At 44.9% G+C, this 24728-nt stretch overlaps 1 protein-coding gene across 4 annotated transcripts in view; it reads right to left on the reverse strand.

Moving 5' to 3' along the window:
• The window catches only part of stard3 (StAR related lipid transfer domain containing 3), a 34065-nt gene extending 13615 nt beyond the window's left edge, over window positions 1-20450 (reverse strand). The window contains exons 1-10 of one of the 4 annotated variants that reach the window (XM_060848762.1): window positions 20395-20450; window positions 13988-14232; window positions 9074-9151; window positions 8902-8979; window positions 7608-7664; window positions 6291-6408; window positions 5513-5611; window positions 5059-5114; window positions 2665-2757; window positions 1725-1787 (exon numbers count right to left, since the gene is read on the reverse strand). In XM_060848762.1, coding sequence (XP_060704745.1) covers window positions 1725-1787; window positions 2665-2757; window positions 5059-5114; window positions 5513-5611; window positions 6291-6408; window positions 7608-7664; window positions 8902-8979; window positions 9074-9151; window positions 13988-14182 — 837 coding nt within the window. In that variant the 5' untranslated portion in view covers window positions 14183-14232; window positions 20395-20450. The other 3 variants (XM_060848761.1, XM_060848763.1, XM_060848764.1) reach the window with 3 other exon arrangements.
• Between the last annotated feature and the right edge of the window lie 4278 nt (window positions 20451-24728).

Consider the following 24728-nt stretch of genomic DNA (forward strand, 5'->3'; position numbering starts at 1 on the left):
AACAAAACATGAAATAAAGAGGATTATCCTAAAAGGTGTGCAGAAGCAGAGATACTTGGATAAGTCACTGAAGTAGCAGGACAGGTACAGTGTGTGAAGAATAAAGCATACCATATCCCACTTTATGAAGAAGGTAAAAGATTACAGGAATAAGATTATGCTGATCTTCTATGAGATATTAGTTAGAACTCAGCTGGAGTATTGTGTACAGTTCTGGATGCCTTATTGTAGGAGGTTAAAGATCATACAACACCAGGTTATAGTCCATCAGGACAACCACCTGATGATGTGCTTCGAAAGCTAGTGCCTCCAATTAAACCTGTTGGACTGTAACCTGGTATTGTGTCATTTTTTACTTTGTCCACCCCAGTCCAACACCAGCACCTCCAAGGTATTGTAGGAAAGATGTGAATGCATTGCAGAGAGTCCCAAGATGTGTATGAGAATGATTTCAAAGATGAAGCTCCTCTGTTACGACTATTTTCCAAAGAGAGAAAGTTAAGCAAAATCTGAAAGTAGTTTTCAAAATCAAGAGGGAGTTGGACCCAATGGATAGAGGGAAACTGCTCACTCATAAAAAGGATGAAAATGAGAGAGCACAAAAACAAGTGTGATAGGAGAATAAATCTTTTTACATTGCAAGTAGTTGGGTTACAGGAATGCATTGTCTAGAAGTGCGGGACACACAGATTCGATTGGGACAGCAAAGGATATTTAAAATATAAATAATATGTAGGGTTTCAGGGAAAAGAGAGATGAATGGCACTGAGGCATAACACTCATTCAGAGAGTCAGTATAGAAACAATAGGTGAACGGCCTCATAGTCAGGTGTCCTTTACACCATCCGCACTGGACGTTCCCAGCACAGCCTGGAGTTAGATATAAACACCCTCTGATCTTTTAAACTGAAGGCAAAACTCCCTCCACATTGACCCCTTCAAAAACTGTACTCCCAGGACTATACAGAATGGGGTTAGATGTAGAAAAAAACTCCCTCCACAATATCCTCATTAACAACTCCAGGGCAACTATAGTTTGGGTTCGATACTGCGTGAAACTCAGATTAGTACTTTCTCAGTGTCTCACCACCCGGTCACTGAACCGGGGGAGAATTTTTCATCTCCACATCAGTCACCCTGTGGCTGTTCTGACCAATGTCCTCTTTTGTACTGGAAACCAAAATTATTAAGCAAATTCCACTGAAGACTTCCATCCAAGCAGCCATCTGTGTTAAGGTCACTGGATAATTCCAGCTGCAAATCCTGCATTGTAACTGCATGTTCAATCCACAGCTCTGCTTTGGAGTTGCAACCTTCTGCACTTTACTCAGTCAAACCACACTACCTCTCAAAATTCTCCTCCCATCCCAGTTTTAGAATCAAGGACAGCATGTGAGAACGTTGAGGGATTGAGAGTGCCTGTGGAATGTGAGCAAGGAGGTGGAGGCTTGGAGCGCCTTTCAAAGCAACTGCTACCAGCAATAAATTCACTCAGTGCTACAGCACCAAGATCAACTTTACAACTGCAGCCCAGTGACAGATTTGGAACAAAATAACTTTCCTTATTAATTCTGCACACATGGAGTGGAGTCAATCTGTTCATACAGCGAAACGGAAGATGTTGCTGAATTGGTCATTTTGAATACTTTATGTTTAATAATTTTATTCGGGAGCCACATCCTATCCCGAACTACATCACTGTGCTTCAACATCCAAGTTCTTACCTTTAGAATGAAGCTCCTGCCATGATATGGGACTTCAAATGTGTAAACAACATCATTGTATTCCTGTAACAGAGATTCCAGATTAGCAAGGTTCTTTAAAACTCAGTCCAATCCCACTGAAAGTGTTTGCAGAACTGCAACCTCAATCAGGCTCCATCCAACCTGCAAACCTAAGAGACCAAACAGCAACCATTCTCTGACTGGGCTGTGGAGTCACTTGGACCAAGCCAGAGTGTACAAGACAGAAAAAGAGCTAAATACCGTATCAGCTTCCAGATTCGAATCCTGACCAGCAACATCATGGAAGCTTAACCACCACAAAGCACAGAATTCATTAACATTCAGGATAACAGGTACTTGACAGTTAATAAGAGGCTGCGATCTAATCATAGAACAATCAACAAATGTGCTCCCTGATTTCTAAGCTTCATTCTTTAGGTGAACACAAGTTCCCTTTGGACCATTCGAGGTACCATATGAACTGGGCACACCTTCACCAACCCAATGGTGATCAAACCAGAAAAGCTCGGCTGGTGCTGTCGAGCATGTCTTGTGCTCAGGAAGTTGCAGCATGTCTGGAGAATCTAAGGGCAGAAAGGGGCAGGAACATATTTAAACACAAACAATGGAAGAGTTCTCAATTTTTAATCATTCCATTGTAAAATAAAATGTTACAATTAACAGGGGTCTTTTTATTTAGAACATCAGTATTCATGATTCTGCTGCGATTAGTAAATGAATTTCACCTATTCTGCTGCTCAGGACAGCAGTCTGCGTTTTTACAGTCCAAAATACTACTTTGGAATGCTCAATCTTTTGTCAGTTACATCCAAGCATGCTCAACAACAAGTCTGTGAAAGATTAAACCACTGCTGTAAAACATACATCCCAGACCAAGAATGGGTACAGGAGATCATTCTGATCACAACCACCTACTCACATTCGCTTTCTCAAACTTCCAGCATGCCTCCTGTCCCAGTATTTGTTCCATCACTTGCATTGCCTCTCGACCCTGACACACATACTCCTTTTCCTGCAGAAAGAAAAGAGCAGTCAGTTATTTTCTTGATGACAGTCAGCCCATCATCTGCTCAGGAGAAAGTGAAGACTGCAGGTGCTGGACAGTCAGCATCTGCTATCACCCTTTGGCCCAACTGGACAGTTAACCCTCGCATACCTGGTCATTTAACCACTCACCCAACTCACCAGTTTTTCTCTGGCCCTCTCATCTGCAGGCACTCACTCATTTAACATGCCTGTCATCCTCTGGCATAATTGGACAGTCACCTTCCTGCCCAACTGGTCAGTTAACCCATTCATCTGGTCAGCGAGTCCCTCATTCTCTTATCCAGTCAGCCTCTGGCACAGCTGGTCAGTGCTTAATGATGGAGTGAGCCTGTATAATGCATTTCCAGCTGGTGACGTGAATGTGGATTAATTACATCACCTTCAAAAAGGAGCTGGAACAATTCTGCTCTGGGGCAGAAATCACATCATGTCGAGAATAAGGGTGGAGATCATATTCAATCTGTGTGATCTCCTGGACTGGTGTCATCACCTGAGGAGTTGAAGTGGAAGTCCACAGACTATCTCCCAGATTACTAGCCATCTTGCTTTATGCTTAGGAACTGCTTGGGATTCTCCTGCTCCTCAGATGCTGCCCGATCAGCTATGCTTTTCCAGCTCCACACTTTTCGACTGCTTTGGAACATTGGAATAGAAGCAAGCCATTCAGCCCCTCGAGCCTACAGTCCCATTCAATAAGATCATGGCTAGTCTGTGGCCTAACTCCATATGCCTATTTCAGCCCATATCCCTTGATAACCTTGATTAGTAAAATATTGCCTGTCTCAGATTTAAATGTAACCACTGAATGAGCATCAACTGCCATTTGGGGAAGAGCTCCAAACCTCCACTACTCTCTGTATGTAGAAGTGCTTTCTAAATCACTCCTGAATGGCCTGCTCCTAAGGCTTAGACCACACCCACAGTTCTAGAGTCTTCAACCAAAGAAAATAGTTGATCTTTATCCATCCTGTCTATCCCTGTTAATATTGTGAAGTTGGTTATATTATCCCTTATCTTTCTAAATTCCAGAGAATAAAGGCTTGACTTGTCTAATCTCTCTAGGCTCCATCACGACCTATCGTTTACTCCTCTCCCACCCCATCTTCTGCATATATACCAACCTTTTCCTAATTATAATAATTTCTGAAGAATGGTCACCAAAACGTTAACTCTGCTTTCTCTCGACAGATGTTGTCAGACCTGCTAAGTTTCCTCAGCAATTTTTGTTTTTGTTTCTGATTTCCAGCATCTGCAGTTCTTTTTTTAAATGTAACATGTTGGGCTGGGGTGGGGAGGAAGTGGGAAGATGGGGAGGGATTGAGAGGTGTTGTGGTTTTGTTCGCTGAGCTGGGAATTTGTGTTGCAGACGTTTCGTCCCCTGTCTAGGTGACATCCTCAGTGCTTGGGCGCCTCCTGTGAAGTGCTTCTGTGATCTTTCCTCCGGCATTTATAGTGGTTTGAATCTGCCGCTTCCGCTTGTCAGTTCCAGCTGTCCGCTGCAGTGGCCGGTATATTGGGTCCAGGTTGATGTGCTTGTTGATTGAATCTGTGGATGAGTGCCACGCCTCTAGGAATTCCCTGGCTGTTCTCTGTTTGGCTTGTCCTATAATAGTAGTGTTGTTCCAGTCAAACTCATGTTGCTTGTCATCTGAGTGTGTGGCTACTAAGGATAGCTGGTCGTGTCATTTTGTCGTTTCACCAACCAGCCACGAAATGACACGACCAGCTATCCTTAGTAGCCACACACTCAGATGACAAGCAACATGAGTTTGACTGGAACAACACTACTATTATAGGACAAGCCAAACAGAGAACAGCCAGGGAATTTCTAGAGGCATGGCACTCATCCACAGATTCAATCAATAAGCACATCGACCTGGACCCAATATACCGGCCACTGCAGCGGACAGCTGGAACTGACAACCGGGAACGGCAGGTACAAATCACTATAAATGCCGGAGGAAAGATCACAGAAGCACTTCACAGGAGGCTCCTGAGGATGTCACCTAGACAGGGGACAAAATGTCTGCAACACAAATTCCCAGCTCAGCGAACAGAACCACAACAACGAGCACCCGAGCTACAAATCTTCTCCCAAACTTGGGAGTGAGAGATCTTGGGAGGAGGGTGAAAAACTTAGTGTGAAGAAAAGCAATACTGAAATTCAGAAGCAGTACTCCTCCCAACTGGCTCTCCCACCCACCATTAACTGCAGTTTATTATCTCCATTTAGAATTTGATTCACACATTTCAAGTTAGCCCTTACCTGTGGTGTTACTGCTCTCCTTTCAGTACCTTCACCTTCATACTCATCTTCAGAGCCTGTCAAGTGAAGCAGGTTTACAACAGGAATGCAAGAAAATACCAGCACAAAAGAAGGCCTGAAAAGCTTGCTTATTTTATACTAGAACACTCAATAAATATGACAGAGTCGTTCGGTATCTGTGGCCTAATTCAGCACTAAGTTTAACATTTAGAAACTTGGCACCTTTTAGATGTATAGAGAACCCAAAGCAATGAAAACCCAGAATTCCACTTGCTGTTCAGTTTCCACCATCAATCCATCTTTTGCCTTTGACCAGCCCTCATCCCACCTTCTCTCACTGTTTCACTCACCACCAAAGTGCCCAAGCACCTCTTTCCCATTATCCTTCTCCCACTAGCCCAGTGCTTCTTTGAAGGGCTGTTATTGAGTAAGAAACTGCCACTCAGTCAGGTACCTGCAAAGGACTCTGGAGGAGAATAGAATTGTCCCTCGGATATACCTCTGGGATACAGAAGAGGTGAGTGCACAAATGCTGCGTGAGATGTCTGGTACACTGAAACAGATAGAGATAAATTACAATTACATCCACAAGAAGATTACAATTAACTGTGGTGACAAAGATATCTTAGTGGTCACATGCACAAAGTCTTGGCAAAGTAAAAATAAGACAATATAAAATTAGAACTAATGTACAACTTTCACATGGGCACTGTGAAATACTAGTTCTGGTGTCCTGGGTTAATTATCCTTCAGTTGGATACAATTATCCCCTAATTCCTATGTGCAAGACCGTGGGACATCACAGAAAACAACATTAAAATCTGTGACATTCACAGGTGACCTTACAGAAACATGGCAGACAGTTTGGGCTGTTGCCATAAAGATCATTTAATCAAAAAAAATATATCAAATAAACTGTAATCAGTGTGGTTAGTATCTATATAATGTTAAAGACAGGCATAAAATGAAACCATGCAGTGTTGCCATTTAAGAAATAAACCTTGCATGTTTTATCAATTACAACATTTTGCTAATAATTTCAGGGAATGCCCATTCAGTCAGATGATTCTGCCATAATCATTTGCATCCAATTGTTATTCTCATTTTGATCAACAATTATTAGGGAATGATAGCAGACAGGAAGCGTTTTACACCGGAGTCAGTCAGAGAGAGGCAGAGCAAAGAAAGCTCAATTTCATTTCAAATAAAAGGAAGACTGAACATCTACTCACATCGCTCATCTTCTGCCTCTTGAATTAATACTTTGAAATCAAGAAACCAGGTCTCCAGCCAAACGAGGACAAAGGAAACAATTGGGAGAACATAACCAAATGCACCCCTGGTCTGGAACTGTACAAAAAGTGGATCTATTAAAATGCCATCCTCACTCATACAGGAACAGCAGAGTGACAGTGTATTGCAGCACAATTAAACAGCCCATCCAGTTGGTAATATTCAGCTCAGGAAATTATATGTTACAGGCACGCAAGCAACCAGGCTCTCCACTAGCAACAAATCCAGAACTGTAGAAAAACTGTCCTTGAGGACAGGCAACTATCTTCCTCCAACTAAGATTGCTTTGCTCTCTGATTTGCCACTGGAGTGTAACAAATAGGGTAACCATTTAATCACTGGTCACTTGCTTTGTTATGGATGTTAATTCCTATTGCCCTTCATCTGCTCAGTGGCAGCAAGACCAGGAATTGGAGTAAGGAAATCCTGTGGCCTTGATCTCAGACATAAGCAATCTGAGTCTCTTTGAGGCTGCACTGGACTAACAGTAAACAAGATGATGAGTTCACGAAGAGAAAGGTAATGATTGGTTCCTACGTACTATGTTCAGTGCTTTCTTCTACAGTAGATAAAATGTACATAAAGCACAGAGAATGACAAAAGTCACTGGCTCCACTCAGTACATCTGTTCATGCTGTTGCAGAACGAAGGAGACTGTTCACTCACCCATTATGAATCTTATTGAGGTAGCAACAGGCTTTCTGCACTGTCTGTACTGATGACTGTGCAGAAACAATTTCCCCTCTGCACATTTAGTATCCCAACACAGATCTGAAACCTTACCTCTCTTTCTTTCCACAGATATCTGACCTGATAAAGAACCTGCATCATTTTCTGTTTTGAATTCAGATTTCCAGCCTCTAGTATATTTTGCTTTTGCAAAGACAACACCTGATTACCTTCAGGCAAAAGATCCAACATGTGTGTTGGATCCTGATGTTGAACAAATGGCCACAGAACCCTGAACTGTAGCAGGATGCTATGAGCAAACCCGGGCTGTTCAAAACTTCCAAATATTTTTTTTTTAATGGGGCACGTCAGAAAGCGGGTGGTATTCTAAAGAGGAATTCTCAGTGGTTTCCTTGAAAAATCCAAGTGCAGAGCAGGTCAGTGGGACATCAGACCTGATAGCAAGGGACTCTGGGGAATTCAGTTACAAACTAAAAGGGTAAAATCCATCCCCCTAGGGAAGCAAATGGAGCACAAAGATCAAGTGGGGCAAGAGAGAAATTATTGCAAAATTAAAGTCTCCCTACCGGAATTGAAAGAATGACTTTTACAATTAAAAAGCCACTGGTAATTAAAGTAGTGACCTGTAACAAAACACAAAAATCAATAACAGTGCTGATGAGAGAAATTTAGACAATTTAAAACAGTACGGAGTTAACAATAAGCTACCAGTTAAATTTTCTTGCTGTGTGTCACAGTCATATCCCTCATACCCAGACTAACCCTGGAAGTCAGCAGGGGATTTTCCTGCCTGGACAGTGATTTCTGAAACCAACACATCCTTTTTCTTTACATAACCTTACAGCACCAGCACAGGAGACTGTCAGCTGACTGCATCTGTGCCAGTTATTTGAAAAAGCTGTCTATTTCATCTCACTCCTCCAGGTATGATTCCTGAATCAATCTGTTTAGAGATGTCATTACATACATAGCTGTGAAGCAGATGGGACTCAAATGTGGGCATTCTTGCTTCAAAATAGGAACACTACCACTGTGCAACAAAGGTCTGATTTACCATTCCAATCTGGGACTAACTGAAGAACAACAGGAGCTCCGTTTATACATTATAGGTTATTAATTGCCCTCACTAAAAGTGCACTGGACTAATACAAGACAATTATTAATAATTAGTCATTAACAAGAATTTTTGATGTGCTGGACATTTACTGAACATTATTCTAATAGAACAGCCTCTATCTAGTCAGTGATAGTATTGACTGAAGTTAATGCAGCCTTCCCACACTCCCAAACTCTCTCCCCACAAGAGGTTAACTAACTTAGATAAGGAATGGAATCTGGCACCTCAGTGCACTATCTCAGTAGTTAATCCATGAGGAGACCCAGCAGATATCCAAACTTTTAAATCAAACACATCAGCAAGCACCTGTTACAACACCAAGTCAGTCTGAAGTCAGTCAACAGAGAGGGAACAATTAGTCAGATGCTCAATGAAACTCTCATGGAAACTTGTTCTTTGGTTCAGGTCACACCTTGAAATGCAATTAAAAGGAGAAAGCGTGGGAATATGTAGGCCAGTCTGTATCTGTAGAGATTATACAGGGACAGATTAATAGTTTGTGTGTGCTCACAGATCAAGCTGATTAAAACACTCATTAACGTCAATTCAGACTGACCTGTTGTGTATTTTCAGTGCTTTCTATTTTTATTTCAGCTTATGTGGAGTTGAGTGAGACATTCCCTTAATCTTTTGCTTCACTGTCTGTTGTAAATAACATGAATTGATTCACGGCTCATGCTCCGAAACACCAGCTTTCACCGTCCCACCCCATATATGGGTACACAGAGGCAGTGATTCCTTACCGCAATCACCCACCAGTGACGGAGTCTCAGAAGGGCATAGGCAAGCAGCAATACCAGGAAGCGAAACACAGCCAGTGACTGCAGGAAGCAGAGGGACAAAGGTGAATTATTGTTCAGTGAGGCAGGGTAGAAGGGTCTAATTCTGGATGGATAGATAGAATACATTACTTACAAATATGTCAAAGAATGAGGTTCTGAAGTCATAACTTAATATTTCACCTTCTAGATTCTCTTTAATGCCACCATTTGTCTGAGAAACAAGGAATATATTAAAATTTCAGTATCAGTAACTACTTCCAAGAGAAATGCAGAGAGATCAGAAATTATATTATCAAAAACTCCTCAGACATCTGCTCACTGAAAGTCTAAGGCTGACTGTTCAGGCTCCAGTTCACTCTCTGCGCCAGGAGACTAAGGAATCAGCTGATTATTCATGTGACCAGTGGGATTAGATTCCCTACAGTATGGAAACAGGCTAACAAGTCCACACCGACCCTCTGAAGAGTAACCCACCCAGACCCATTCCCCTATCCTGTACTTACCACTGACTAATGCAGCTAACACTATGGGCAATTTAACATGACCAATTCACCTGACCTGCACATCTTTGGACTGTGGGAGGAAACTGGAGCACCCGAAGGAAACCCACGCAGACACGGGGAGAATGTGCAAACTCCACACAGACAGTTGTCCGAGGGGGAAATCTAACCCGGGTCCCTGGTGCTGTAAGGCAGCAGTGCCAACCACTGAGCCACCATGCCGCCCTGTGAATGTGAGAATTGGATGGTTTTGAGAAATGAACAGGAAAAGACATAGTAGATAAAAAGAACCTGGGGGCGCGGGGGGGCACAGTGTAAGAATTAGGGCCAGGCCATTCAGGAACATTATTAGAGAGCACTTCCACACGCAAAGAGTAGTGGAGGGTCTGGAACTCTCCTCCTCAAACAGTAGTTGAAGCTAATTCAATGGTTGAATTTAAATCTGTGACAGACAAATCTTTATCAAGGGATGTGGGCAAAAAGCATGGAGTCAGGCCACACATCAGCCATGATCTTATTGAATGGCAGAACAGGCTCAAAAGGCTAAATGACCTACTCCTGTTCCTGTACAGATACTGACCCTTGCTTCCTGCCCATTTGAATATAAGTAGGTCACACAAGCTTCACTCGAACCTAGCCAGGCACCAGAAAGATGTTCAAGCTAATTAAAAGTGGTTATGGAAGAAAAATGGAAGATGGAGCCTGCCAGAATAAACCTTCAAAAATCTTTCTTCAAAAAAATACATTTTAAAAACTCCAAACCTGAGCTCCTGCTTAGACAATTAATCCTGAGATCTGAAATGAAACATTTTAAAGTGATTTCTGTTGGCAGATTCTGCTCATTATTAGAAGGACAGAAGATGTTTTTTGTACAACTAAACCAGTTTCTCCAATTGCAACTTTAGTTTGGAAAACATCTGTCTGTCATTTCCAAGACTAGATTCGTGATTGGTTAAAAAAGACGGCAGAGGAAACTACACCAAAGACATTTCCTGAAGGAACATTTCAAAGCAACAAACCAACACAACTTCAGCTGGAGAGTTATGGAGAGTTTCAAGATGCAACCCAATCATTAATGGCTCCTGTAGATATTAAAAGGCCTGGCATAACAACTGGCAGCATGTTAAAATTCCATGCGAATCATGTAGCATCTACATCATCTGCAGCTCGGATGGGAACAGCAGCATTTGTCGCATGTTTTGTGCTCATCACGAATAGGAGCACGACTTGTGACTGATACTCCTTCACACTGGGTGGGCTGCCATTGGAAACTGGATCCTGTGCCATTAACTTGTACGACATAACACAATCGAAAAGGAATGTAAGAGATGAATGGAATTCAAGCAGAAAAAAATACAGGAGAAAAAAGTGGAGAGAGAATGGAAAAAGAGACAGATATAAGACCAAAGAAAAGAGAGTGAGGCCATTCAGCCCATTGAATCTGCTCTGCCATTTGATCATGGCTGATATTCTCCTGCCTTCACCCGGTAACCCATGATCCCGTTACTAATCAAGAACCTATCTATCTGTCTTAAATACATTTAATGGCTTGGCCTCCACAGCCCTCTGCAGCAATACGTTCCATAGATTAACCACCCTCTGGCTGAAGAAATTTCTCCTCATCTCCGTTCTAAAGGACCATCCCTTCACTCTGAGGCTGTGTCCTCAGCTCGTAGTCTCTCCTCCAACTGGAAACCTTCTTCTTCACACCCACTCTATCGAAACCTATTGGTAATCTGGAAATTTCAATCAGACCCCACCCACCCACCCACACAGTCATCCTCCTAGACTCCATCCAGTACAGACCCAGTGTCTCAACCACTCCTGATATGATAACCCTTTCATCCATGGGATCATTCTTGTAAACCTCCTCTGAAAATAGCTCATCTTTCTTAAGATACAGGGCCCAAAACTGCTGATAAACATTCCAAGTGCCTTATACATCCTCAGCAGTACATCTCTACTCGTATTCTGTCTGTCTTGAAATGAATGGTAAATTGCATTTGCCTTCCTAACTGCCAACTGAACCTACGTTCTAATGTTAAGAGAAAAACTGAACTAGGACTCCTAAGTTCTTCTGTATTTCGGGGTGCTTAACATCACACATTTTCCACATATTACATCAACTTTTCTTTGCTCACTCACCTAGCCAATCCAAGTCCTTCTACACCCTCCTCAAAGCTACTTATTCCTCCACCTACCTTTGAGTCTGCAAACTTAGCAACAAAGGCCTCAGTTCCTTCATCCAGTACATTAATGTATAACATGAATAGTGTGATCCCAATACAGACCCTTGCGGAACTCCGCTAGTCACCAACTGCCATCCTTGAAAAGATCCCTTTATACCTACTCTCTGCATTCTACCAGTCGATCCTCTGTCCATTCCAGTACATTGCCCCAAAAACTATGCGCTCTTATCTTATTTAATAGCTTCCTGTGCAACACCCTGTCAAAGGCCTTATGGAAATCCAAATCGATCATGTCCACTGGTTCTCCTTTGTCTGATTTGCTCAACATCCCGTCAAAGATTTCTAACAGATTTGTCAGGCATGATCTCCCAATGACAAAGCTGTGCTGACTATGCACTTCCAAGTACTCCACAATCTCATCCTTAATAACAAAACCTAAAATCTTACCAAGACCTGAGATCAGGCTAACTGGCCTACAGTTTCCAGTCTTTTACCTTTCTCCCTTCTTAAACAGGGATAATACATTAGTGATTTTCCAGTCCTCTGGGACCATCCCTAATTTCAGTGACTTTTTTTTAAAAATGATTTATCCACCTTCAGAACTTTCAGCTTCTGCAGCACCTTCTCCTTAGTGATGGCCACTAAACTTGTCTCTGCCCCCGAATCTCTAAAAGTTCTGGTATGCTGTTGGTGTCTTCCACTGTGAAAACTGATGCAAAGTACCTATTCAGTTCTTCCACCCATTATTACTTCTCCAGTCTCATTTTCCAGCAGTCTGATGTCCACTTTTACCTCTCTCTTGCATTTACATCTCTAAAGCCATACAGCACAGAAATAGACTATGTGGTCCACCTGGTCTACAGTGACCATGTCCTCAAACTAAACTAGTCCCAACTGCCTGCATCTGGCCTATAATCCCTCCAAAACTTTCCTAATCATGTACCTATCCAAATATCTTTTAAATGTTGTAACTGTACTTGCATCCACAACTTTCACTGGTAGTTCATTCCACACAGGAATAAGCAGTGTAAAAATGAATAAATCTGTAAAAACATTGCCCTTCATGTCCTTTTTAAATAATTCTCCTCTCTCTTGCAATCTTCTTTTGTATTGTTAGCTAGTTTACTGTCATATTGTCACTCCTTTTTTTATTAGTTATCTTCTGATGGGTTTTAGGCTTCCCACTAATCTTCACAACATTGTATTTTTTTCTTTCCTTTGAAGCTGTCCCTGATTTTGCTCATCAGCCGGGGAGCAGTGAGTGATTAAAAACTAGCTCATATTAATGAACTTGATGACAGATTACTGTGTGTGGAAGGTTAAAAAAAAGTTTTAAATCCTTGATCACCAAGATCTTTAATATTAACCTGTTGCCACTTCTGGTCCATGTGTAAATCACATAAGTATGAAGCCAGCTAATCTTGACTAGTAAGACAATCAGTCCCAAGTTGCAAATACATAGACAGACCAAGGAGGAGGTACTTTAATGTAGCCCAGCCCAAGAGCTCCTTTAACTATTTAGGCTGGACATAATAGGATAAGATTAATTCACAACATACATTGTCAGTACCAAGGGTTTTGCTCATTTTTAGAGAAGTTATTTTGTTCTTGGTTCTCCCCACAGCTGCTGTGTGACAGGAAGACTTAAATAGCTCTCCATTTTCTCACTCTTAACCACTAAACCATTGACAGTAGTGACATCATGGTTCAGATCTGCAACAGTCAATAGGACCACAGCTTTGTTTACTCCTATAGCACTAGCACAAATAGGTTCTGGTCTATTAATCTTGTATGAACAGTTTATGTAATGAATATTCCCCTCCTGAATAAGCTCTGACTCTGTAGGGTGGCATGGTGGCACAGTGGAGGGTGGCACGGTCGCACAGCGGTTAGCACTGCTGCCTCACCGCGTCAGAGAACCGGGTTCAATTCCCGCCTTGGGCAACTGTCTGTGTGGAGTTTGCACATTCTCCTTGTGTCTGCGTGGGTTTCCTCCGGGTGCACCGGTTTCCTCCCACAGACCAAAAGAAATGTGCAGGTTTGGTGAATTGGCCATCTAAATTGCCTGAAGTATTAGGTGTAGGGGAATGGATCTGGGTGGGTTGCTCTTCGGAGGGTCGGTGTGGACTTGTTGGACCGAAGGGCCTGTTTCCATAGTGTAAGAAATCTAATTTAATTTGTACAGTTACAGGATAGATTAATTTATACTAAAGTTCAGTTTTAAATATAGAAAGCTTTCTGAATTGTATTCGTATACACTGCTTATAATTTTAGACTGAGAACATCAAATAAAATAAGTGTCTGAAAACAATAGTGTTCCCAATTCTGTTCCTGTTTCTGTGAAGACGAAAAACTCACATTCAACTCGATTATCCACAAGAGTGAAACAAACAGCAGGTCAAAGGTTACAAACAGGCAGAAAGTCCTGCGAACGTCAGAAATTGCTTTCTTTTCGTCAAGTGACTGACATCGTGCCGGCAGTCCAGGCTGGCCCAGAGACTGGGATGTATTGATCGAAGCAATGGTTGGGAGATGCTGCTCAAGTCGTTCCATCCTGGTTCCTCCTTGCTATCAGACATCGGGTCCCTGAGTGAAAAGTAACTCTGCAGAGCAAACAAAATCCATGAGAACATAAGAGATCCACACTGAGAGGGAACATTGAGTCATTCTGATCCTGCCCACACAATGCTTCCTTCAATTGTTCAATCAAACTGCTGTGGAAAATCATTGTTTAACTTTAACCCCTGTCTTCAGTCAGTGTTCACTATTTGCGCAGACATGGTCCCAGCTCATTCAAGGCTCTGAACCTGCCTGGTTTATACTCATTGTACTTCAGAACTATGTCATTAGCTGAAACAATTTCACAGTTTTTTTTTAAAAAAACAAAGTATTTAAGAATACAAGTATTGGTATAATACTTCGGTTAACACAAGCAGTAAAGTGCGTTCAACCAAATCATAACACCTCATCTAGGTAAATATGCTGAAATCTAATTGGTGCAAATGTGTTGCTGGTCAAAGCACAGCAGGTTAGGCAGCATCTCAGGAATAGAGAATTCGACGTTTCGAGCATAAGCCCTTCATCAGGAATAAGAGAGAGAGAGCCAAGCCGGCTGAGATAAAAGGTAGGGAGGAGGGACTAGGGGGAGGGGCGATGGAGGTGGGATAGGTGGAAGGAGGTCAAGGTGAGGGTGATAGGCCGGAGTGGGGTGGGGGCGGAGAGGTCAGGAAGAGGATTGCAGGTTAGGAGGGCGGTGCTGAGTTGAGGGAACCGACTGAGACAAGGTGGGGGGAGGGGAAATGAGGAAGCTGGAGAAATCTGAATTCATACCTTGTGGTTGGAGGGTTCCCAGGCGGAAGATGAGGCGCTCCTCCTCCAGCCGTCGTGTAGTTGTGTTCTGCCGGTGGAGGAGTCCAAGGACCTGCATGTCCTCGGTGGAGTGGGAGGGGGAGTTAAAGTGTTGAGCCACGGGGTGATTGGGTTGGTTGGTTCGGGCGGCCCAGAGGTGTTCTCTGAAGCGTTCCGCAAGTAAGCGGCCTGTCTCACCAATATAGAGGAGGCCACATCGGGTGCAGCGGATGCAATAGATGATGTGTGTGGAGGTACAGGTGAACTTGTGGCGGATATGGAAGGATCCCTTGGGGCCTTGGAGGGAAGTGAGTGTGGAGGTGTGGGCGCAAGTTTTACATTTCCTGCGGTTGCAGGGGAAGGTGCCGGGGGTGGAGGTTGGGTTGGTGGGGGGTGTGGATCTGACAAGGGAGTCACGAAGGGAGTGGTCCTTGCGGAACGCTGATAGGGGAGGGGAGGGAAATATATCCTTGGTGGTGGGGTCCGTTTGGAGGTGGCGGAAATGGCGGCGGATAATACGTTGTATGCGCAGGTTGGTGGGGTGGTAGGTGAGAACCAGTGGGGTTCTGTCTTGGTGGCGGTTGGAGGAGCGGGGCTCAAGGGCGGAGGAGCGGGAAGTGGAGGAGATGCGGTGGAGGGCATCGTCGATCACGTCTGGGGGGAATCTGCGGTCCTTGAAGAAGGAGGCCATCTGGGTACCACCCCACCAACCTGCGCATACAACGTATTATCCGCCGCCATTTCCGCCACCTCCAAACGGACCCCACCACCAAGGATATATTTCCCTCCCCTCCCCTATCAGCGTTCCGCAAGGACCACTCCCTTCGTGACTCCCTTGTCAGATCCACACCCCCCACCAACCCAACCTCCACCCCCGGCACCTTCCCCTGCAACCGCAGGAAATGTAAAACTTGCGCCCACACCTCCACACTCACTTCCCTCCAAGGCCCCAAGGGATCCTTCCATATCCGCCACAAGTTCACCTGTACCTCCACACACATCATCTATTGCATCCGCTGCACCCGATGTGGCCTCCTCTATATTGGTGAGACAGGCCGCTTACTTGCGGAACGCTTCAGAGAACACCTCTGGGCCGCCCGAACCAACCAACCCAATCACCCCGTGGCTCAACACTTTAACTCCCCCTTCCACTCCACCGAGGACATGCAGGTCCTTGGACTCCTCCACCGGCAGAACACAACTACACGACGGCTGGAGGAGGAGCGCCTCATCTTCCGCCTGGGAACCCTCCAACCACAAGGTATGAATTCAGATTTCTCCAGCTTCCTCATTTCCCCTCCCCCCACCTTGTCTCAGTCGGTTCCCTCAACTCAGCACCGCCCTCCTAACCTGCAATCCTCTTCCTGACCTCTCCGCCCCCACCCCACTCCGGCCTATCACCCTCACCTTGACCTCCTTCCACCTATCCCACCTCCATCGCCCCTCCCCCTAGTCCCTCCTCCCTACCTTTTATCTCAGCCGGCTTGGCTCTCTCTCTCTTATTCCTGATGAAGGGCTTATGCTCGAAACGTCGAATTCTCTATTCCTGAGATGCTGCCTAACCTGCTGTGCTTTGACCAGCAACACATTTGCAGCTGTGATCTCCAGCATCTGCAGACCTCATTTTTTACTCGAAATCTAATTGGACCACGTTGTGTGTATCGACCAAACAGGCTTCCAGTTTTATTTCACACAATTGTGTGCTCACACAGAGTACACAGAAAATTGGCATTATTCCAGTTTCTGTTTGCACAATCTATTGCAAGGACGTTAATACAAGATTAGCAAAGAAATTGAGAATGGATGTCTACTGTCATTGTCAGGTTTCTGACAAACCAGGACTGAAATTAACCAGTTACTGCTGACAGTCTCACAAGTCCGGAAGCTGTGGACAGCCTGGCCTGTGCTGCAGTGCTGGTAGACACTCAGGATTGGCACAGGATGATGCCACACACATGGGTTCCTTACAGTGACCATTTTAGGAACTCAACCACTGTTAGCAGCTCCTCATTGCAATGACATCTGAGAGTCCAGAGTCTGGAGTTAAAAGCACAAACAAAGCGTCAAAAGTATGGTGCTGGAAAAGCACAGCAGGTCACGCAGCACCTGAGGAGCAGGATAATCGATATTTTGGGCAAAAGACCTTCATCAGGAATGGTGAAGTCTTTCCTCACGTAAGCAGAGAGCCTGGCACCAGCGCCTGTGTATATGGACTGCCTGCTCTTGACTCTAGCACAGTTCAGCTCAGATTCTCACACAGATTCCAACTGAAGTTCCAGCCATCCTGTTTCAAATCCACCCAAAGCTACACATACCTCCAAGAGGTGTAACACTCCTCAGATAGCTGCAGCCTTCACATCCACACTCAATGCCATGCACCACCAAATGCACACAATCAACTTTCCTCACCACCAGCACCACTTCAAACTGTGCTGAACCCTGGTTCTACTTCATTCTTCATCTCATTTGACACTTCAATCAGAAATATTTTCTCCTATCGCAAGCTTCAAAAATCCTCAGTTAACAACACCCCTTTTGATTCTCCCTCCCGTCCCCTTCAACTCCATTCCTTCTTCTAATCCAAATCTTTGCTATGTATTCACTAAAGTCTCTGATCATCTCCTCTCTGAGGCACAGAGTAATCAGTGCTCGGCAAAGGACTAAAGTTTTCCTCCTTTATGCCCCCACCTCAATGCATTTTGAACATGACATGACATTGAATTCTTCAGTCATCTTTGCCACCATTCCTATTCCTTTGGACAGGAGCACTCTCCCCATCACACAGACCCTTCACCCATCTCCAATGTTTCCCCTCCAGCACGGTCCCTATCTTTGGCCTCTTTATTGGGAACTGTCAACGTGGCATCAGCTGCCTTTATTTCTCTACTCCCCTCCTTCACTCTGTCACCCTTTGAACTTACTGCACTCTAGTCTCTCTTGTTATCAAAACTCTGATAAGGATGGTGCTGTTGTGGGCTAGCGTGCTGACTTCTATCTGGCAGAGGCTGAGTGCCAGCTCCCCCAGATCAAGACCCCACCAGTGAACATCACGCTGCCAGTTCCAGGACTGTCACTTACCTAATTTCCTCTGGAGATTTCCCCTCCACAGCTTCCCACCACATAGTCCCCCAAAACCCACAGAGCCCACTTCTAAAACAAAGAACTGCACATGCTGCAGATCTAAAACAATAACAGAAGTGTTGGAGAAACTCATCCGGTCTGGCATACATGTGGGAAGAGAGCAGAGTTAACTCTGAGTCACAACTCATCAGATACTAAAGCAGTCCATGTCGAAATTCAACAAAACCTGGACAGGTTTGGGTTGACCATGTGGCAAATAATATTTATGCTACACAAGTGCAAGCAATAACCATCCAGACAAGAGAGAACCTAACCTTTACTCATTGACGTTCAATGGTATTTCCAACTTTGAATTCCCCAGAATCAACATGCTGAAGTTAATCATTGGCCAAAAACTGAAGGAGCCTCACAAACACTGCCTGGATGGGTGCCTCTCTAGCAACACACAAGAAGCTTGACACATTGCAAGACAAAGCAGCCCATTTGACTGATACCACTACCACATTTACTCCTTCCACCACCAACATTCAGTGGCAGCAGAGTGTACCACTTACAAGATCCACTGCAGAAATTTACCAAGGCTTCTTAGAAAGCATCTTCCAAACACACGACCACTTCCACTTAGAAAGACAAGAGCAACAGATAATGGGAACACTACCAGCTGCAATTTCTCCGGCAAACCACTCACTACCCTGACTTGGAAATATGCCACTGTTCCTGGTTCAAAGTCCCCAACAGCATTGCTAATGTATCCACACCGAATGGACTGCAGTGGTTCAAGAAGGCAGCTAATTACCACTTCCTCAACTTCCTGAATAAAAAAAACTTTTGTTCCGCCTCCCCCATTTTCAACAACATAAAAAAAAATTCAAAGTCTGTGAGAAGATTTGTAGCTCGGGTGCACGTTGTTGTGGTTCTGTTCGCCGAGCTGGGAGTTTTTGTTGCAAACGTTTCGTCCCCTTTCTAGGTGACATCTTCAGTGCTTGGGAGCCTCCTGTCACAAGATGTCACCTAGAAAGGGGACGAAACGTTTGCAACAAAAACTCCCAGCTTGGCGAACAGAACCACAACAATAAAAAAAATTCATTTTGGAAAAGTAGTAATATTTGATTGGGGGAGGGGTGGGGGGAGAAGGTAGGGGTGGGGGTGGTGAGGGTGGGGCAGGGAGGGTGAGGGTGGGGGAGGGGGTTGTGATGCAGGAGGGGGGTTGGGGAGAGGGTTGTGATGGGGGTTGGGGAGGGGTTGTGATGGGTGAGGGGGGTGGGGGAGGGGGTTGTGATGGGGGAGGGGGTGGGGGAGGGGGTGGGGGAGGGGGTGGGGGAGGGGGTGGGGGAGGGGGTGGGGGTTGTGATGGGGAGGGGGATTGGGGAGGGGGTGGGGTAGGGGGTTGTGATGGGGGAGGGGGGATTGGGGAGGGGGTTGGGATTGGGGAGGGGGGATTGGGGAGGGGGTGGGGTAGGGGGTTGTGATGGGGGAGGGGGGATTGGGGAGGGGGTTGGGTTGGGGTGGGGGAGGGGGGATTGGGGAGGGGGTTGGGGTAGGGGAGGGGGGATTGGGGAGGGGGTTGTGATGGGGGAGGGGGGATTGGGGAAGGGGTTGTGATGGGGGAGGGGGTTGTGATGGGGGAGGGGGGATTGGGGAGGGGGTGGGGTAGGGGGTTGTGATGGGGGAGGGGTGGGGGAGGGGGTGGGGGTTGTGATGGGGAGGGGGGATGGGGAGGGGGGGGGGGGGTGGGGTAGGGGGTTGTGATGGGGGAGGGGGGATTGGGGAGGGGGTTGGGGAGGGGGTTGTGGTGGGGGAGGGGGGATTGGGGAGGGGGGGTTGGGGTGGGGGAGGGGGGATTGGGGAGGGGGTTGGGGTGGGGGAGGGGGGATTGGGGAGGGGGTTGGGGTGGGGGAGGGGGTGGGGTAGGGGGTTGTGATGGGGGAGGGGGGATTGGGGAGGGGGTTGTGGTGGGGGAGGGGGGATTGGGGAGGGGGGGTTGGGGTGGGGGAGGGGGGATTGGGGAGGGGGGTTGGGGTGGGGGAGGGGGTGGGGTAGGGGGTTGTGGTGGGGGAGGGGGGATTGGGGAGGGGGGGTTGGGGTGGGGGAGGGGGGATTGGGGAGGGGGTTGGGGTGGGGGAGGGGGGTGGAGTTCCGCAGACAAAGGAATGGAAATCAGCCCCCACCCCCAAGCCAACACCTCAGTCCGAACATTCCCGAAAGCGCACACTGTCCGGTCCGGCGGCCGGAGTGACCACTGATCCCGGACAGAGTCTGGCCCAGTCCATTGGCTGGAACCGCTCAGCCTGGATGGGGCCTGGTCCTCTCCCCAGGCCTCGGCTGCTCCTTCTCACCTCACCCGCGGCTCCACTTCGCTCTTCCGTCCCGGAACCTGAGCCCGAGACTCACCCGGAAGCGGATCTGGTTGCACCGCCCACAACATGGGATGGAGCGGTTTCAGATTGGTGTCACCGCCGTAACAGACCCCCGGTTTCCGGCAGCAAACGCGCTTTCTGCGGAATGAATGCATGAAACCGGTAATAAAACAAAGAATTGCGAATGGAAGTCTGAAAGAAAAACAGAAAATGTTGGAGACGTTTTGCAGGTCTGACAACATCTGTGGGAAGAAAGCCACGTTAACATTTCGAGTCCGGTAATTCTTCATCAGAACAGATGAAGTTCAGACCTGCTGAGCTTCTCCAGCATATTTTGTTTTTTTTTCGCACGAAACCTATCCTTACAGTCATGATTTGGAGAGGCCGGTGTTGGACTGGGGTGTACAAACTTAAAAATCACACAACACCAGGTACCTCCACTACCACCTGATGAAGGATCGTCGCTCCGAAAGTTAGTGCTTCCACTTAAACCTGTTGGACTATAACCTGGTGTTGCGTGATTTTTAACTTTATCCTTACAATGGCAGACAACTTACCAGTACAAAGTTTCAAAATAAATTATTTCATTTTTTAAAGGATCTTTGACATTAATTTATGTTTTTACACTACTGCCGTCACTTTTGAAGTAAACTAGATTCTAAGTATAAAAGAACTTTCAAAATATGTTTACTTTTATTCTCTCATGGGATTTGGGCATCACTTGAGCTATCATTTATAACCCCTCCTTAATTACCTTTAAGAAGGTGGTAAACTGCCTTCTTGGACTACTACAGTCCATGTGTAATATATATACACGATTTTACAGTGAATCTTTCTCAGTATAGCAATATATTTTAGGACAACATCTGTAAACTCTATTGGTTGAAATTGAAATATTAGTAGTGGATTTAATGTCTGTGTTCTTATCAAACCTCCAAAAACAGGTGAGATTCAATCCTGTCCCAAGATTTCTATACTTTAGTGGCTGATTTCATGATGGGAGGCAGTGTAGAGCCAGTTTTCTTCCTAATCATGTGAGTATCAGTGTGTCGAAATCCTTCTCTATGTTACTGTGTCTAATGATGAGTACTGACCCAGCCACTGAGTGTTTTTGACCATTGATAAGTTAACACATTGCATTGTATTCTAAGCCTGAAAGATGACTGGGGAGTTTTTAAGAGCCATGAAGACAATGATTTGGAGCAGAGTTGGGGACTTGGGGTTACATCGAGGGAGAATGAACAGGGCTGAATTTAGCTGAAACTTGGAAACAAGAAAAAGTGTGAGTTCAAAGAAATTACTGATCATATCAGTATTCACTAATATTAGAATAACTACAGGGAGAGACCAGAGATGGCAGAGGTGATGGATCATTTACCATATATTTTTTGTTCAGTGTGGTAGAGGTGCTGAAAAAACAAATCAGACATAGAATTGATATTTAAGAGTCAAAAATCATAGATTTTAAGATGTTTTAAGGTGAAACAAATGTTTAAGACAAAATGAGATACCAAGCTTCTTGGAACTTCAGTGATGTGTGAAATACATTTGTGATGGGGGGACTAGTAAAGCCAAGAATACTGATAGACGAAGGTCAGAGTATAACCATCAAGGGCAGATATAGGAGCAGTTGGTTAGTTCTATATGAGGATGAGAAACTCATTTTAAAAATTAAAGGAATAGACTTTTATTGCCCATTGAAGGAAAGGAGCAATATTTCAGTTCCTGCACCAAGGGAACTGCATGTTGTGAGTGTTGAGTTTGGGAATTGAAGGGAACTCAGCGCAAAGTGAGGAACAGTAGTAAAGTGGATGATGTGAGGGAACTTATTCATTTAGAGAAGATACAAATTTGAGCACAGATTCCAAGGAAGTCTTACATGAATGAGGATCAGACACAAACTACTACCCAAACAAATCAATGTGCAAGGAGATGTGGGAGTCTCAAGCAGAGTTTTGGTGGAAGGCTATGTGATGAGAACATGTTTGGAGGTGTAAGTGCCAGAAACTGTCAAAAGTTTTGAAGACAGTCAAAGAAACAAAGAGGCTTTACCAAAGTGTTAAATCACTGATATTATTCAGAGTATTAGAACAAAAAAAAATGACATTACAGATCTGATGAAATTTTTTCTCCAATCAGATTGTTCTGGGTCCCTTTCAATCTGGGTTCTTGTTTGCCTGTGAATCCACTGCTGCAAACAAATTGTGGAGCTTTGCTTTTCAGTTGTCAGGGGGTTCCTGCCTTGCAGAAGGCATGTGCTCAGAAATATGACCCAGTTACTCTCTCCCTGTTTAGCTTTTAAGGTGTCTCAAAAAAGAAAGTAGAGGTATTAAAAGAAAGGAAAGAATTTCACCAAATTTGTTTGGATCTTTCACCACTTTCTAAATCATCACAAGTTGCCTCTTGAAAGGTTACTTCAGGAAATAAGAGCTAATGGTGTAGCGTAAAACATATTAGTATTACTAATGTAATATATTGTACGAATTACTGTTAGTGGCTAACTGAGGATTGGCTGGGTACAGAAAACAGATACTGGACATAAATGGACTATTTCAGATTGGCAACATGTAACCAGCAGAGTGCCACAAGAATTCATACTGAGCCCTCAACTATTACACTCTATATCAATGACTTGGACAAATAGCTTGGACCTAATCTATATAGAGTCATAGAGACGTACAGCATGGAAACAGACCCTTCGGTCCAACCTGTTCATCCTGACCAGATATCCCAACCCCATCTGCCAGCACCTGGCCCACATCCCTCCAAACCCTTCTTGTTCATATACCCATCCAAATGCCTTTTAAATGTTGCAATTGTATCAGCCTCCACCACTTCCTCTGGCGGTTCATTCCAGATACGTACTACCCTCTGTGTGAAAAAGTTGCCCTTTAGGCCTCTTTTATATCTTTCCCCTCTCACCTTAAACCTATGCCCTCTAGTTCTGGACTCCCGACCCCAGGGAAAAGACTTTGTCTATTTACCCTATCCATACTCCCCATAATTTTGTAAACCTCTATAAGGTCACCCCTCAGCCTCCGACGCTCCAGGGAATACAGTCCCAGCCTGTTCAGCCTCTCTCCATAGCTCAAATCCTCCAACCCTGACAACGTCCTTGTAAATCTTTTCTGAACCCTTTCAAGTTTCACAACATCTTTCTGATTGGAAGGACACCAGAATTGCACGCAATATTCCAACAGTGGCCTAACCAATGTCCTGTACAGCCACAACATGACCTCCCAACTCCTGTACTCAATACCCTGAACAATAAAGGAAAGCATACCAAACGCATTCTTCACTATCCTATCTACCTGCAACTCCACTTTCAAGGAGCTATGAACCTGCACTCCAAGGTCTCTTTGTTCAGCAACACTCCCTAGGACCTTACCATTAAGTGTATAAGTCCTGCTAAGATTTGCTTTCCCAAAATGCAGCACCTCACATTTATCTGAATTAAACTCCATCTGCCACTTCTCGGCTCATTGGCCCATCCGGTCCAGATTCTGTTGTAATCTGAGGTAACCTTCTTCGTTGTCCACTACACCTCCAATTTTTGTGTCACATGCAAACTTACTAACTGTACCCCTTATTCTCGCATCCAAATCATTTATGTAAATGACAAAAAGTAGTGGACCCAGCACCAATCCTTGTGGCACTCCACTGGTCACAGGCCTCCAGTCTGAAAAACAATCCTCCACCACCACCCTCTGTCTTCTATCTTTGAGCCAGTTCTGTATCCAAATGGCTAGTTCTCCCTGTATTCCATGAGATCTAACCTTGCTAACCAGTCTCTTATGGGGAACCTTGTCGAACGCTTTAGTGAAGTCCATATAGATCATATCTACTGCTCTGCCCTCATCAATCCTCTTTGTTACTTCTACAAAAAACTCAATCAAGTTTGTGAGACATGATTTCCCACGCACAAAGCCATGTTGACTATCCCAAATCAGTCCTTGCCTTTCCAAATACATGTACATCCGTCCCTCAGGATTCCCTCCAACAACTTGCCCACACCGACGTCAGGCTCACCGGTCTATAGTTCCCTGGCTTGTCCTTACCACCCTTCTTAAACAGTGGCACCACGTTAGCCAAGCTCCAGACTTCCGGCACCTCACCTGTGACTATCGATGATACAAATATCTCAGCAAGAGGCCCAGCAATCACTTCTCTAGCTTCCCACAGAGTTCTAGGGTACACCTGATCAGGTCCTGAGGATTTATCCATCTTTACCCATTTCCAGCACTTCCTCCTCTGTAATACGGACATTTTGCAAGGTGTAACCATCCTATATCTTCCATATCCTTTTCCACAGT

This window comes from Hemiscyllium ocellatum, chromosome 32, assembly GCF_020745735.1.
Source record: "Hemiscyllium ocellatum isolate sHemOce1 chromosome 32, sHemOce1.pat.X.cur, whole genome shotgun sequence".
Classification (NCBI taxonomy): domain Eukaryota; kingdom Metazoa; phylum Chordata; class Chondrichthyes; order Orectolobiformes; family Hemiscylliidae; genus Hemiscyllium; species Hemiscyllium ocellatum.